This window comes from Chelonoidis abingdonii, chromosome 14 (genome assembly GCF_003597395.2).
Source record: "Chelonoidis abingdonii isolate Lonesome George chromosome 14, CheloAbing_2.0, whole genome shotgun sequence".
NCBI classification, from domain to species: Eukaryota; Metazoa; Chordata; order Testudines; family Testudinidae; genus Chelonoidis; species Chelonoidis abingdonii.
This window is the reverse complement of record NC_133782.1, coordinates 11,362,930-11,378,023: the sequence shown is the minus strand read 5'-3', so window position 1 is coordinate 11,378,023 and position 15,094 is coordinate 11,362,930. Positions and strand designations below refer to the sequence as shown.

The following is a 15,094-nucleotide window of genomic DNA, read 5'->3' as shown; positions in this document are numbered from 1 at the left end:
ACATTTACAGCACTATAAAAATGTCTCATGAGAATAATAAGTGCTATGAGAAATGAATGATAAATGCTTCTTTTCTCTCTTGGAACACTGCAACATGGTGACTTGAGAGAGATTCTCCCATGGACTTCTCTCCTGTAATACTGGAGTAGTAGCTATACTGGATTCAGACCAGTGGCAATTTCAAGGAATAAGATGTTCCTTGAGACGCACAATAATGACTCTTGACAGTATGGAGAACATCTACTGGTGTCTCATCAGCTGCTGACGCAGAATGAGAAGAAAACCAAATACAGAAGAAAGGCTGAGAAAACCTTCTCATTTTCTTTGGTAGATCTCCTCTCTCTTCCACTTACCCTGTCACCGGTTTTTAATCACATCTTCTCATTAAGATCTAACCAGGATTTATTTTAAAGAAATTTTCAAATTCCCATGTTGCTCCCTCTTCCTATTTCAAGCTCCTCTTTCTGCTTGTGCATGTCAAAATCTGACATATCAACAGAGGGTTTGTGCTGAGCGAAGCTGCTGGCTACCCTTGTTACTCTATTTAGTAACAGTGTCTGAAGACAGCACAATAAGAATCCTACCTTCAGGCAGGGTAAAACATTGTCACCGCACTTCCGTAACCCTCCACACCAATCAGCAGGATCAACAGGAGCAATGTACAACACTGATTTCTGCAACAGCTCATCCAGGCTGTCATGATAGTAGCTTCTGTTCTGGTATAGCCCCTATGGAATGAAGCATGTTTGTCTGAAATACACTCTCAGAAATTAACTCCTTCAATAGTAGGGGTAAGCGCAAGTCCTAGTGGCTCCCCTACTGTGTTTAAAGTTGTTTTTTTTTTTATTTCTACCAATATATATCCAGAATGTAATGTGCACACAAATAGAACAGATGCCGTCTAATTTAGTTTTTGTGGTAGGCATGGATGATTTTCTATGCCAGAAGTTACACTCAAGAGTGCTTGGTATATTTCTTGCTTGGCAACACTCCTATATGCATAGCTATCGTTTATAAATCTTTTAATTTTATAAGCCTACTGACCATTCATTTCTTTGTGCCCAATAAGTAACATGAGAGAGAAGTGATTGAGTAAAGGAAATCAAGTTCCCTAGAGCACTTTGACCTGGTACTGAAACAGGGTATGTTTAATATGCAGCAGGTTCCACATGCACCATGTGCATGGCACATTGGAGCACAGTAGATTTACATCCTAGCTTGCCACACATGAAATATTTTTGTAGACATGCCCTCAGTCAAGACCTCATGAATCCTGGGTCTGCTACTTGCTGTGTGACCATGGGCAAGTAACTTCTTTTTGCCTCAATTTCCCATCAGTTTGAAGTTCAAATACGTCAGGTAGTTATCCATCCTGCTGTAATATTTGAGACCCTAATTATTTTGCCAGCACAAAAATTTAACCCACCAATTTTGCAGATGTGAAAACTGTAGGTGTGAATTGTGCCCACAAAAGGAAGGTCTCTGTTTATCTGCAATAGCCCCCATTCTTTACTATCTTTCAACAAACAAGTTTCAAAACTTTCCATTCCCTTTCACATTGCACAGGTGTTTATCAAATGCAAACCTACAAAAACTTCTCAGGAAAGCTTTGGCTGAGAGAATTGCATTCCCAGGACTATGTTAAATCTTGTCTTGATGTGGCATGGAAGTTGCACGTTATTCAAAGATATTCTTGAACTTGAAGAAGGACGCTGCTTGCTGGCTGTTCACAGATCTTTGCTGAGTGTGATACACTAAGAACCCCACCTCCTCCCTAGGCTTCAAAGCCTGAACTCTAGTCTGAGATACAACATCAAAGCACCATCTTTATAGCTATTTTTAGAGGGCCAGAGTGAGTCTGTTGACCCAGGCTGGGAGGTTCACTTTTGCTCACTCAAAATATATCCCGAATATTTGCAGAATCAGGACCTGAGTGCTCTAGAATGCTCACCTGCATACAGTTTGAGGAGTAGTTATGTGGCCTGACGAATTTCAGCTGGTACATCATTTTACAGATAACCATCACACAGGACCAAACTGTGCAGATCTTTGATGCACGAGGCCGGAGCTTGGGATAGGGCAGGGCAAACACCCAAAGGACAAAGAGAGGGTAATTCATCAAAGATACCTAAAGTCATTGCAGAAAAAAAATCAGAGTTGTTTCACTGTAACTTACCTCTTTGCTGGTATGTTTGTGGGTGGAGGAGTTCAGCTTGTGGCATTTGCAACAACACAATACAGAAGAACAGATAAACTATTAGATAATGCAAAAGACTGTTTGAGGAAAAAATATGCCCTGATGGTTGGGATGGCAAGTAACGCTGCTAGGCCGAAAAGACAAGCTTTTCTAATCATCAGGAAAGGACCTATTATAAATGTAGTAAGTGATATGATTTTATTTACATTTTTCTCTTCCTGATATTTAAAGATGACTTTTTACCTTGCAAGGGACTAAGTGACATTTAGGTCACTGTTATGTAGTTTCCTAGCTCTGTAAAATTAGATGTTTACAGTTTGCACACAAATAGATTCATGAAAAAATATTTATGAAAATCTGCATCTTAAGAGCAACAAACAGGAACAATTTGGGTTCTGGTGAAGCCCTGTCTAACTAGCCATTTGCACGTGTTTTTAATTATGAAATTTTGGGTCTGAATTACATACAGGGCCGGTGCAACCATTTAGGCAAACTAGGCAGTTGCCTAGGGCGCCAAGATTTGGGGGCACCAAAAAGCGGCGCCCCCCCCAAAATTTTTTAAATGGTTGCAGCGGTCGCTGCGTAGTCTGAGCTGCCGGCGGCAGCAGCGGCCTGCAGCCCGGCAGCTTAGGGCGCCCCCGGGGTCAGTGTGCAGCCGCGGCAGCCCCGGCCGAAGACATGTCTAGGGGCCCCGGCCATCGATGCTGCGAGCGTGGCAGCCCCTGGGCCCGCTCCCGGGTCAGGAAAGCCGCCGCGCGGCCCGGCAACCCGGGCTCCCCCGGGTCAGGGTAGCCCCGCGGCGGGTCACGGCAGTAGGGCGCCCGGAATTACAGGAAGCCGCTCGCAGGCGTCCGAGGCGAAAGCCCGGGGTGCTCCCGGTGTCAGGGAGCCGCCGCCGCCGCGGGGGTCCAGCGGCCTGGGGCGCCCCCCCCGCCCGGGTCAGGGAGCCGCGAGACCCGCGCAGGGGGCGGCGAAATGTCCCGGCGCCTAGGGCGTCAGAAATCCTAGCACCGGCCCTGATTACATAAGCCACCTGAGTTTCAACTAAGGTTTATGCTGATGGCTGCAGGGAGGAAAGGAAACTGCTTAGTAAACTGAGAAGAAAACCAAGTAGGCTCTGTTATGCCATATCACATCATGATCAAATTTCTAAAACAAGTCCCATGGTGTCCTACCTCTAGGTACAATGGCAGTCCCTGTGCTCTCCTGAATTCAAGGACTACACAGCTTAACTAAAGGGGCAGGGAAGAACAGGGTCGAAGTGAGGCCATGGTTCTGCATCATCCACCAAAGCAATTAGCAGATGAGAGTTCATGCTACACCTCCTTTAAGGGTGGCATGCTGGCTGCACTCCCGGGGAGATCTTGGAGGCAGTGTGCAGGCTGGTGCATTAACCTTGTAGTAGGTTGGCAGATTCTAGGACTCGACATATAAATGAACCCTTTATGAAGGTGCATTGGAATTATAGCAGAGAAGAACCAGCAAGTCAATTCAGCCAGGTCCATCCAGAATATATAAAAGTGGGGGAGAGGGGTTGGATGGAAAACCCTAAAAACAGCCAGCTTCCAGAGATGGTTTAGATTGAAGTTTGGTTGGTTGGTTGGTTGCTTGACTTAAAAATAAAGCCAAACCCCAGGAAGCTGCTCAGTTTGGACAACATGCAGAGTGTGTAAACCTCATTAGAAGCGGGAACAAACGCCCACTAATATACATTTCTATGTACTTAGAGGATTACAGTTATTGGCCTGAAATATGAACATAACTGGCCATAGCTGCTGATTTGGAGGAGATCTGAGTCTCTTGTAGCACCAGGAAAGGAGTTTGCAGAAAACAAATGATATTTTCAGGTTCTTCATACTATTCACCAACCTCCTGGAGAGTGATACAGATGACCCAAGTGGAGACAATTTTAAGGATGTGCAGCTCTAGGATTCTCCAGGCTAACACCTGAGTTTTATGAAAATTTTCCAAAAGCTGCAGGAGAAGAGAAGCCAACTTGTCGATCACCAGGTTCCATTTATTAGGCTTTCCCACTAAGAAAAGAAAAGTGCTGGGTTAGTGCTTTAAAATAACTTTTAAAGATGATTTTGGAGACAAAGAAATAGAAATCCTTTACTATTTTTACAGCTTTGTCAAATGACTTGTCAGTTATGTCTTCATCTTCCACAACGGAGGATGGAAGGAAGAGTTCAGAGGTGGCAGTATAGTGGTGGAGAAATATGGGATTAAAGAGGTCAACAATAGCTCACACATGGAGTGCTATTCCTTCCTCTCGCTTTGGTGACTATTTTGTATTGGCAGAATTAAGCTTTAAAGAAATAAGCTAGGAATTTCACTGTCTCACAGTTCCTGCCACAGCAATGTCAGGTTAGGAATAAAGAACAAAGCAAAATTGTATTTGGGGCCTAGATCCGAAAAAGCTATATATCCACCGTGCTTTATAGCTCCATACTCACTAATCAGTATTGCTTCCTACTGCCATTGTGTTTAGGGAGGACAAGGACTGCAAGTATGATTAACCTTTGGGCATGATTCCCACTACTATACCTGAAGTCAACCCCTAGAATAAGAATACTGAAGCTCTTGCCTATACAGACGCTACCTGGGTTGCGCAAACCTGACTTACAGAAATCCAGACTTACGGAAAAAGTTCCATAAACTGCTTTTTTTTTTTTTTTTGGCATTATTGTTGGAGATACTTTCCTGACTTCTGCAAAATTTAACTTACGCAAGGCATTCCAGAACTTAACGCTTGCGTAAGTCGAGGAGCTTCTGTAAACAACATAGTATTGGCTTTGCTCCATGTAAAAAGAAAATCATTCAACCAATGCTGCAAGGAGTTACATATCATCACCTGATTTCTCCTGCTGAGCCTCTCCCATGGTTTCATACGCGGTTGTATTCTCTGTCTTGTCCGAGGTGGTTTGATTTTCACCATGCAGTTCATTGGCTTCCAGCCTGTTGGGAACACACAAAAGTTGCTAATGCCAGACAACTTAGATATTGATCCCTTTACCTTGTAGCATTAAAGAGAGTTAGACATATTCTTATATTACACAGTTTGTGATCCATTTTTTAATTGCCTGCAACTAAACTGAAAGGGAACAGAATACAAAGTGGAGGTATACACCTGTGATATAAGTATAATTTATGGGTGTGATTTTCAAACGAGCTCATGGTTTGCCTAGCTCTGCTCTGATTAGAATCAGTGGTAGATCTCCCACTGAATTTAACAGGAGCAGAACTGGACCAAAGCTGAGCAAGTTTGAAAATCCAACCCTATTAGGTTTGTAAATAATATTACTGTGTTGTGAGCCTGGGGTCTAAACTAAAGCAAACAAATTTCATGTAAACCCCCTTTTTGTTTTTTTTTTAATCTGTCTCCAGTATTTTCTTAGACATACTGTAACAGTGCTGCATATCTGGAACAAGTGTTCACAATATCAGATTTCTAAGTACAAAATATACTTGTTAGTTCTGCTATAAATTCATGGAGAAGTAACGTGAGTAAATCCATTTGCTCCTAATCAGAGCTACGTCTATGTGTCATCCAGGCATCAAGAGCAGAGTGGACTCCAATGCAGAGAAATGCATTCCTCAATGTCATTTCATTCTCACCTGGTTTGCAGTTTCCAAATATTTTCTTTAAGCCTGAAAATTAAAAGCAGGAAAAATATAACATCAGATATTGGATTTTATCTGTCTAGTTTTCTACAACTACTACTATGAATCCCTTACAGATTCTCATCCCAACAGGCCCAAAGCAATTCACAAATTATATATGGCCATATTCATACAGTGTCTCTGGCAGGGGCGGCTCCAGGCACGAGCATGCCAAGCGTGTGCTTGGGGCGGCAAGCTGCGGGGGACGCTCTGCCGGTCGCCGGAAGGGTGGCAGGCAGGCTGCCTTTGGTGGCTTGCCTGTGGAGGGTCCGCTGGTCCCGTGGCTTCAGCAGACCTCCTGCAGGACCAGCGGACCCTCTGCAGGCATGCCGCCAAAGGCAGCCTGCCTGCCATGCTTGGGGTGGCAAAATGCCTAGAGCCGCCCCTGATCCCTGGTTATTAATAGGAATCAAACCCAACACCTTCAGCACCTACCACTCAAGCTATCAGTAAGCAACTAACAGAGAGCAGCAAGAGATTATCCTTGCTGGGGAGAACCATTAGAGAGAGAGAATTCAACACACTAAAGTGTTTTGCATCTACACTGCACTAACTACAGTGCGTCCACCTTGAGTGAGGAAAGCAGCTAACTTGCGCACAGAATACTGCCCTACAATACAGGAAAGAAAATGTTGTCCAGGACATGCATGGGAAAGTTATTGGTGGCCTACTCCCTATTTCTCCTTCTCCTCTCCATCAGTGACATATTTTACTATCCTTGCTGAGCTCCACTGTGTGTTGTCCTACAGCAAAATGAAGTACTATCAAAGTAACGGTGTTGGATATAGTTAAAAAGAAAATGTTTGGAAAAGAGCAAAGAAATTAAATGAACTCACATGTCGGCCAGGAGATACACCTGAGTTTCAGTTTTCTTTTTACTAGGGAGAAAATATAGCATGAAGTCAACATATGTTCTCTTTAGCACATGGCTGACAGAATGTGCCTCATCCTCCCACATTATCTTCTGCATCACAATGAGGTTCAGTGCTAGTACCTTCCTTTCCAAAAATAAGATGAGACCAATATTTCTGGCATAATACAGAGCCCCATTTTCAAAGCTGGGTTACTAAATCAGGGAATGTATTTGTGCTTCTGGGTACTCAAACTAACATGAAGGCACCTAACACGTATTTCCAGGATCTTTTTTGAATTTATGGGAATCCTCCGTGGTCATGGGGCTCCATGCTGGCATTAATGCAGGATTAGGGTTTTAGGCACCCAAGTTTGAAAATTAGGCCCTTTCTTTATTAGGAACATTTACTATGTTGCATGCTACATGGTAATGGTTCAGTGTGTACTCTACCGAAGATGAGTTTATGTGATCAGTGTTACTCTCATTAAAATCAACAACAAAACAAACAGGAATTCCAGTGGGAGCAGAAGCAGGCTCTTTATATATTTATCATATATATTGGCATATTTCTATTATCCCCATCCCCTCCGTTCAGGGAAAACACCAAATACAATATATATCATCCAAAGAAAATCGGCAAAATCAAAATGGAGTGTTTTAGGTATAAGAGGAGTCATTACAGTTCATTAAGGGAAAGTAACATATTCATGGATTTCCACAAGTAATAAGATTTCCATGAAAATGCCTTGTAAATATTAAGCAATTAAAATCCTTTCCTGCTAATATTTTGGAAATTAAGGAAAAGTTACATTGTTCTGTTCTTGTCTGAGTCTTATTTTGAGGCAAATTTTCAAACCAAGACACAAGGTTTCCATACCAATGCACCCAGAAAGCTCCACAATTTTGCATGGAAAGAGGAATTCTTGAATGCAAAAGTGGGATTACCGGTGCATTATGTGCACACCTCTTTATGAGCACAGCCGTTGTGCCTGGCTTTGAAATTTTGGCCTATTGTGTTTTAAAGACCAGATTTCAAATTAGCAAGGCATCGTAATTGCACATGCATATATGTGATTAGTTTGTATGTGAAATTCCCCCAGCTGAGTAAGTGCAGGACAAATTATCACAATTAAGTATTTGTTTCTGGAGGTACCATTTTGTATGTGCAGCCATAATAAATTTATGCACCGATTAGACGTGGTAATTGCAGGCCTAACTTATCAATAAAAGTGCCTTTATTCCTCCATGTGCATCAGCAAACCAATACAAATTCTTGTAAATATATAAAATGTAAAGCACTTTCAAGTCTTATTTTCCAGCTGATAACTCTTCGGTAGGGACATGCTCACATGCTTTGCAGTTTACCAATGTGCAGGTCTGTTCACATACCTGCCAGAAGTACATTCATGCTTGATGGGAATATTACTCAAGTCAATGATCTTCAGAAAATCCTCACTAAAGTAATGAAGCTGAAGGATACAGGCCAGTAGAAAAGTGGAAGGAAGCAGAATCTTAGCAAACAGTTCTACCGTGTCATACTGTTCAAGACCCAGGTCATTTAACCTGTCAGGTAAAAAGGAAAAAGCCTGTCATGGGTCAACCTTATAAACTAAATTTCTAGTAAGGATACTGAAAAAGGTTACTCTAGGATATAGTGAGGTAACTAGTTATATGGAGCTACTGTAGTGTCCCTCACTGTAGAGAATAGACTCATCTCAGTTTTAATGAGCATCAAGGGGATTCTTCATTGAGGCTTTTTGGATGCAGAGACACCATATCGTTCTCTCTAGATCTCAAGATTCCAGATGACTGATGGAGCTTTGTGCTGCCAGTCATGGTCTCGCTAAATCCTGTCCTGGACTCTGAAGTCATGGCAGGCTACTGACTACACTTCATTTACAGAGATACACCCCTTTATTTTCAATGTTGTCTTGAGATCACATAAAGAACCCTGTTGTCTTTTTCAAGCACAGAATGTTATTCACAAATTTCCTTCCTGCTGTCTCTCTTTCTCTAACCTCAGGAAAGGACCAAAGGCCACAGTGTGGGGGGGATAAACTCCATTGAGCTTAGAAAATCTACCACTTTGTGGCTACAATTACTGTGAAAACCCTCAAACTATTTAACTAAACAAAGTACAGAGTCTTTCCAGAAAAGCTGGCTACAGTATTTTCGATCTAGCATCAGCGATAATTCCCAAAAGAAAAAAAGCTGATGAGTCCCTCAAGCAAGATTTGGGTTTGTATTTCAGCAAGTCACCCGTTGTGGTTTGTTTGGGTTATACCCTACATCCTGCTGCCTTAACCACATCACTGAAAATACAGTGGGAGCTCTTGTACAGCCCCACAACAGGAATAGGGTAATGCACCCTCACTGTGCTATTCATTTCATAATAAGGCTGTGAATTTATTGGGCTTTATCAAGGGAAGTGCTGAGGTTCCCCAGCTCACACTGAAATCAGAGGAGGCACTCAGCACCTTGTAGGACTAGACCCATACTAATCCTTTCGTCCATGTAGTCACTCTGAGGTGCAATCATTAACTAATACAACATAGCCCAAACTTACTGACATATCAGGCACACACTCACTAACATTCACAGGTATTTAAGCCTTGCTCCAATGCTTGCTGAAGTCAAAGGGAGTCTTTCCATAGGCTTTGGAATCAGGCAAATGGGGATGGGATGGGCTCACATGATGTGAGGGAGGAGGTTGTAATTTAATTGCACTATAAAGGAGTGATGGGGTGGAAATTATGATTGAATGGGTGATCAGTGCAACAGTGTGTATGAGCCCTTTAAGAACAGACAAGGCATGCTGGGAAAGAGGACCTGGTTTATAAACCCTTTTGTCCCTCATCCCAGAGAGGTTTTGAGAAGAGTGGTAGCTGCTGGTGGATTTCTCCAGGACAGACCTAGGAAGTGAGCAAAGGTATCCGAGAAAGAGGTCTTGGGGCTGGGTAAAGATGAAAACCTTGGACAAAGGAGTTTATTTAGGGTTTTGCCTAGAGTTTTCTTCTCCTGGGTGAAGTGACCAGAGTTGTATCTTCCTGCTGAGGGTGGCGGGGACTGAAGGAAGCCCCACATTCCCCACTTCAGCTAAGGGAACCTGTGATCAAGTAGCCAGGGATCCACCCAGGGACTGTGTATTTTGTACCTTCTTTTCTTTGTTTATGGCTTTGTACATCAGCCTCTAGGGTGGAAATGCCTGGGTGAAGAAACCTGATGAGGAGGCAGTGCGTATAGTGAACTCTTGTGGCCAGGCTGCCCAGTTGTTTACTTGGGACTTTGGTGGCCTTGTAAGCTTGGCCAAATGGCTTAAATGTCCACACCCATCAGGTACTGATCCTAAGGCAGCAGCTACATCTGATGATGGAGAGTTAAGAACCAGCCACTGTTAGCAATGGATTTTAGTGGCTTCGTGTAACTGTTGTGGTAGGGGACACATAGTGTGTCTGCGGTGATCCAAGAGCCAGACACGATATCTTTACTCATGCTGTGTAACTCACACTTCCTTTGAGTTCCACTGAAATCAGTAGCTATCCTTATGGAGTAAGGTGGCATTTGGAGTAAAGGCACTTGAATAACCAGTCTACACTGTGACAATGATTCCTTCAGCCTTAAAAAATTCCTCCTCTCGTCTTACCTGGGGTAAGTAATTTTTGGATGGGCCAATAAATTATAATTTTTTCCCCATCATGGTCAACCGTCATGCTTAATGCAGGTGAGCAGATTCTGAGTTAGATCCTCATTAGCAAAATTCCATTAATGTCAGTAGCACTACTTGTGGTATAGGGCACTACTCAGGGTGAGTGAGCATATCACAGTCTGGTCCATAATCTCTGTCTTGTCTATTGGACTGTAAGGTCTTGGGGGCAGGGACTGTTGCTTGGTATGTTTGTATACTACCTAGTACAGTGGGCCCTAATCTAGGATTCATTCCTCAAAGTGCTGCCATGATAGATATAAATAATAACATAGATTCCTAGATAAAACAAGTGAAATAGTATTTCCAGGAGGATAAGTTTGTTTCATTTCTTTAAAATATAATCAGAGTCCTTACCCCTCCTCTGATAGTCCCAAAGTCAAGAGTAAGAACCCAGAAATGGTTTTAAACTGGTAGGCATACACAGCAATGAGGACCACCATTGAATAAGAGACAACAGTGAGCCAAAAATACTTCAGAATTCGTCTCCACCACTCATAGTGAACCTGAAACCAAAAGCATCTCAGGTTAGATGAACCTCAGTTTATTAAGTAAACTGAAGACAGCCCACTGACAGCATCTAGGTCAAATCCCCTCTCCTATCCAAAATGCCAAACTGAGAACTCCTATTGATGAGTCTGAAACACTTGACTGTGTGCGTGTGTGTGTGTGAGAGAGAGAGAGAGAGAGAGGTTTCCCAACAAAATGAGCAGCTTGGCTATCTTATTCTATCTGAGACAGTCACTTCAATTCAAATTGAATGGTAGCCATAGAAAATGAGAAGCTTCAAGGACTAAGGATAAAATATAGGCCAACAGCTGTATCAAGAAGATAACCATACTGTAGGCAAAGCAGGATACAGAAGGGCAAATCCATAGCTGATGCAAATTGTCATAGCTGCATTGAAGTCAGTTTGCATCAGCTGTGGATCTGCCCTGAAGGAAACAAAGTGTGAGCACTTTAAATTCCAGTTTGCTTACCTGATATAAAGCGACACAGAACAAAAAGAGCATAATGTACAGAATTTTGTAGACCACTACTTTGCCATTGAAACTGACAATGAAAAACATGGCAGCGCAGAAATAGATCCAGTATTTAACCAGCATTCCTTTAATCAGAGAGCCAAAGATTTCCAGCAGAGGATTGTGCGGGATTTCCCTTCCTGTAATAAGAGCAATGCAAATCTGTCAGTGTGACGCTAGAATGTGCTCTGTTATTGTAACATTCTAATATCTTTGTTATCATTCCACATTTCTAGGCTAGCAGATATCAATCCTAATGTGTTTAATATCCCATGTTAAACTATGTCACAGATTGTAAATGTGTCATATACTTAGATTTTTGGGGCAGGGACTGTCTTTTTGTTCTATGTTCATACAGCACCTAGCACAGTGGGGTCCTGGCCCAAGACATGGGCTAAAGTAAGCAAAGATGCTAAAGTAGGACAAATAAACAATATAACAATATCATATATTCCTAATATAGTAATAATATTACAATGGTTTCCTGGCCTTAAGCGTTCTTGCTAAATGACCTAATACATCGAGGGATTTGGTATCCCCTGTAACGGTGACTCTCAGAAACAATGGTGATGAGGAGCAAGAACCACAACAGGCAGATGGAGGATCAGGGTGGTCTGATGTCATAGTGTTAAGTTTTCTTACCATTTGCACCCACTGTCACTTCTGTGAGAGTTTCTTGCTTCTCCTCCATATGTCTTTTGATCATATGCTGCCTTAGCAATAGCCAGAACGTGAATGCATAAAATATCTGCAATTAAACCACATTTGTGCCTTACTTTTTCATGGAAAGAACCCACATAGAAATGCAAAGAACTGCTCTCCCTAGGAATATAGATTCCTAATTCTCTGTCCAAATGAGGTGGAAAAATAGTAGCACAACGAAAAAAAAGGCTGGCCTGGTGCTTAGATCTTCCATATGTTTAAATTATAACTAAGAGCCAGATGTCTTGCAAGGTCTTAGGGGCCAACCTATCTTTTACTATGTGTTTGTTCAGTGCCTCGCACAGCGGGGATGATCCCAAGCACTACTGCAGTACAAACAAAATAATCCTTTGCAAACCAACTTTTGTAGTGAAAACATTCTTGGTTTATTTGTTGCCAACTTAATGAGTTTGGCTTAACCAGAAGGCAAAATGTGGCAAGTGCAGGGCCGCTCAGAGGATTCAGGGGGCCTGGGGTCTTCGGCGGCAGGGGGCCCCCACTTTGTTGGTAATTTGGCAGCGGGGGGTCCTTCCGCTCCAGGACCCACCACCGAAGTGCCCCAAAGACCCGTGGTGGGGTCCCCCCGCCACCGAATTGCCATCAAAGACCCAGCACTTCGGTGGCAGGTCCCGCTTCAGCAGTAATTCACCAAGACCCTGAGTGGAAGAAGTTCTGGGGGCCCCGGCCCCGCAAGAGTTTCCGGAGCCTGCAGAGTGAGTGAAAGACCCCTCCCAAGGGCCCCGAAAAACACTCGTGGGGGTCCCTGCGGGGCCTGGGGCAAATTGCCCCACTTGCCCCCCTCCCTCCCCCCGGGCAGCCCTGGGCTTGTATGACACTATCCCAAATGTTCTTCCTCTCCAGCTCTGGTATAAAAACTACACAAGTCCTGAGGTGAAGTATACAAAGAGGAAAAAAAAAAACCTCCCTGTGAGGATTTAGTAATTCATAGGAATTCCGATTCACCTCTGTTTTCTCTTACACATACTCGATCTTAATTATTTGCCACCACTTCTTGGCCACTCTAACAAAGTCCATTTTTGACCAGCTTAATATTAACCCATCTCCACAGGCTAGAGATGAGCCTGGTTCAAACCCCTAAACTCTGGGGGAGTTTGGACCCAGATCTGAATTTTGCAGCTGGCCTCAATCTGTATAATGCACTGAACCCAAACTCCAAATCTGAACATCTTGAACCTTTCAGCAACTTCAGATATATATCTGGTTCCAAATTTTGTGGCTCCGACCCATCTCTTGGTAACCAGGCACACTGAGTCCAAGCCTCTTAAAAGTCCAAGCAAATTAAGCCAATTTCATCAGGCCTCTGCTTTCATTGCCATTCTTTCAAAGAGATGAATTGGGTTTAATAAGTACATGATGACCACACTGGGTAAATCTCTTGTGACTATCTCTGTCCAGGCTGTGAGCCTCTATCATTCGGTCTCTGATCATGATCTCTAATTTTTTCCCAAAATGGAGGTGCAACTTATAAATATGTATTTTCTAAATTCTTTCCTGTGTCCTGTGCGTTACTAGCCTTACGGTTAAATGAGAAAACACTAAGTCCGTACCTTAATACCAAGGTGCACACATGGCAAAGAGTATGGTTTTAAATCAAAGTCAGTGAGCACAGAGGTTGGAATTTCAGGAAACAGTTCTTCATGTGAAATATTGAATCCTACAAAGAAATTGAGGATCACCAGGATATTGCTATAGATGGCAAGGAACGGAGAGCTACGCATGGCATAACGACGCCGGTCACGAACCATCCAAATGATACAAGACCAAATCAGCAGAACAAAAGTCAGCCAGCTGTTGTGGGTGATGCTCCAAACCTGCAAACAGATACATCCAAGAGAAAGAATGCTGCTGTTTAAATCTTAATGAAGCCAAAATCAGGGATAGCTGAAAAGCAAGAGCCATATTACCAAATTCAGTTTTTAATTTAGCACTCAATTTTGGCATATGCACCTATGGCGACAACAGTGAACATATTTCTATTTCATGTCCCTCTATCAAGCAACTGGACAACCAACAGCCTGATTTACACCGAGGTGGACATTCTCTGTGCATAACAGAGGTACATGCTCCCATCTGTGCAAAAGTAGACACAAAACTGTAAGCAAGTTTGAGATTAGCTGAAAATCTAGCCCAAAGTGCGCTGCCCATTACAAAATCAGAGTAGATAGGATTTCTTATTACCAGATATGTTTTTTCTATTAGCGTTCTTCAGTGCAATGGCAAGGGGAGAATATTCTCAGAGCTTGCTCTAAAAGTGAACTTGCTGTGGATTTACTATGTAGCAGATCAGAATACAGTCATTGCTGTATCACTGCTTGCTAACATTTTACTCTGCAAGGGGCAGTGCTGATCTATTCACCATTCCTGATTCTACAGTACATTCCACAATATATGCAGAATTTTGTTGGACCTCATGAAAGTAGTGCAGAATATGAAGTCTTGCCCTAGAACAGTGGTTCCCAAACTTGTTCTGCTGCTTGTGCAGGGAAAGCCCCTGGCGGGCCAGGCCAGTTTGTTTACCTGCCGCATCCGCAGGTTTGGCCAATTGTGGCTCCCAGTGACCGTGGTTCACTGCTCCAGGCCAATGGGAACTGCTAGAAGCGCCGGCAGTACATCCCTTGGCCCACACAGCTTTCGGCAACTCCCATTGGCTTGGAGCAGCGAACTGCAGCCAGTGGGAGCCATGATCGGTCAAACTTGTGGACGCAGCAGGTAAACAAAGCGGCCTGGCCTGGCCCACCAGGGGCTTTACCTGCACAAGCGGCAGAACAAGTTTAGGAACCACTCCCCTAGAAGAAAGCAGTGAATCCGTTTCTTACAAGGTTTTGAGGCACTATACAATGTTTTCCTTCCCACACCAATGAATGTATTCCACACAATAACAAACTCTTTAGGAAGGCTAATGGAAACCTGAAAATGACACGAATGTACAAAAG

General features: G+C 43.1%; 1 protein-coding gene across 1 annotated transcript in view; it reads right to left on the bottom strand.

The window, feature by feature from the left end:
- LOC116826052 (piezo-type mechanosensitive ion channel component 2-like) overlaps positions 1-5,001 on the bottom strand; it is a 42,022-nt gene extending 37,021 nt beyond the window's left edge. Inside the window, exons 1-4 of the mRNA XM_075072405.1 lie at positions 4,926-5,001; positions 4,067-4,230; positions 1,952-2,128; positions 585-716 (exon numbers count right to left, since the gene is read on the bottom strand). Of these exons, the coding sequence (XP_074928506.1) occupies positions 585-716; positions 1,952-2,128; positions 4,067-4,230; positions 4,926-5,001 (549 nt within the window). The remainder of the gene's footprint in view (positions 1-584; positions 717-1,951; positions 2,129-4,066; positions 4,231-4,925) is intronic.
- Between the last annotated feature and the right edge of the window lie 10,093 nt (positions 5,002-15,094).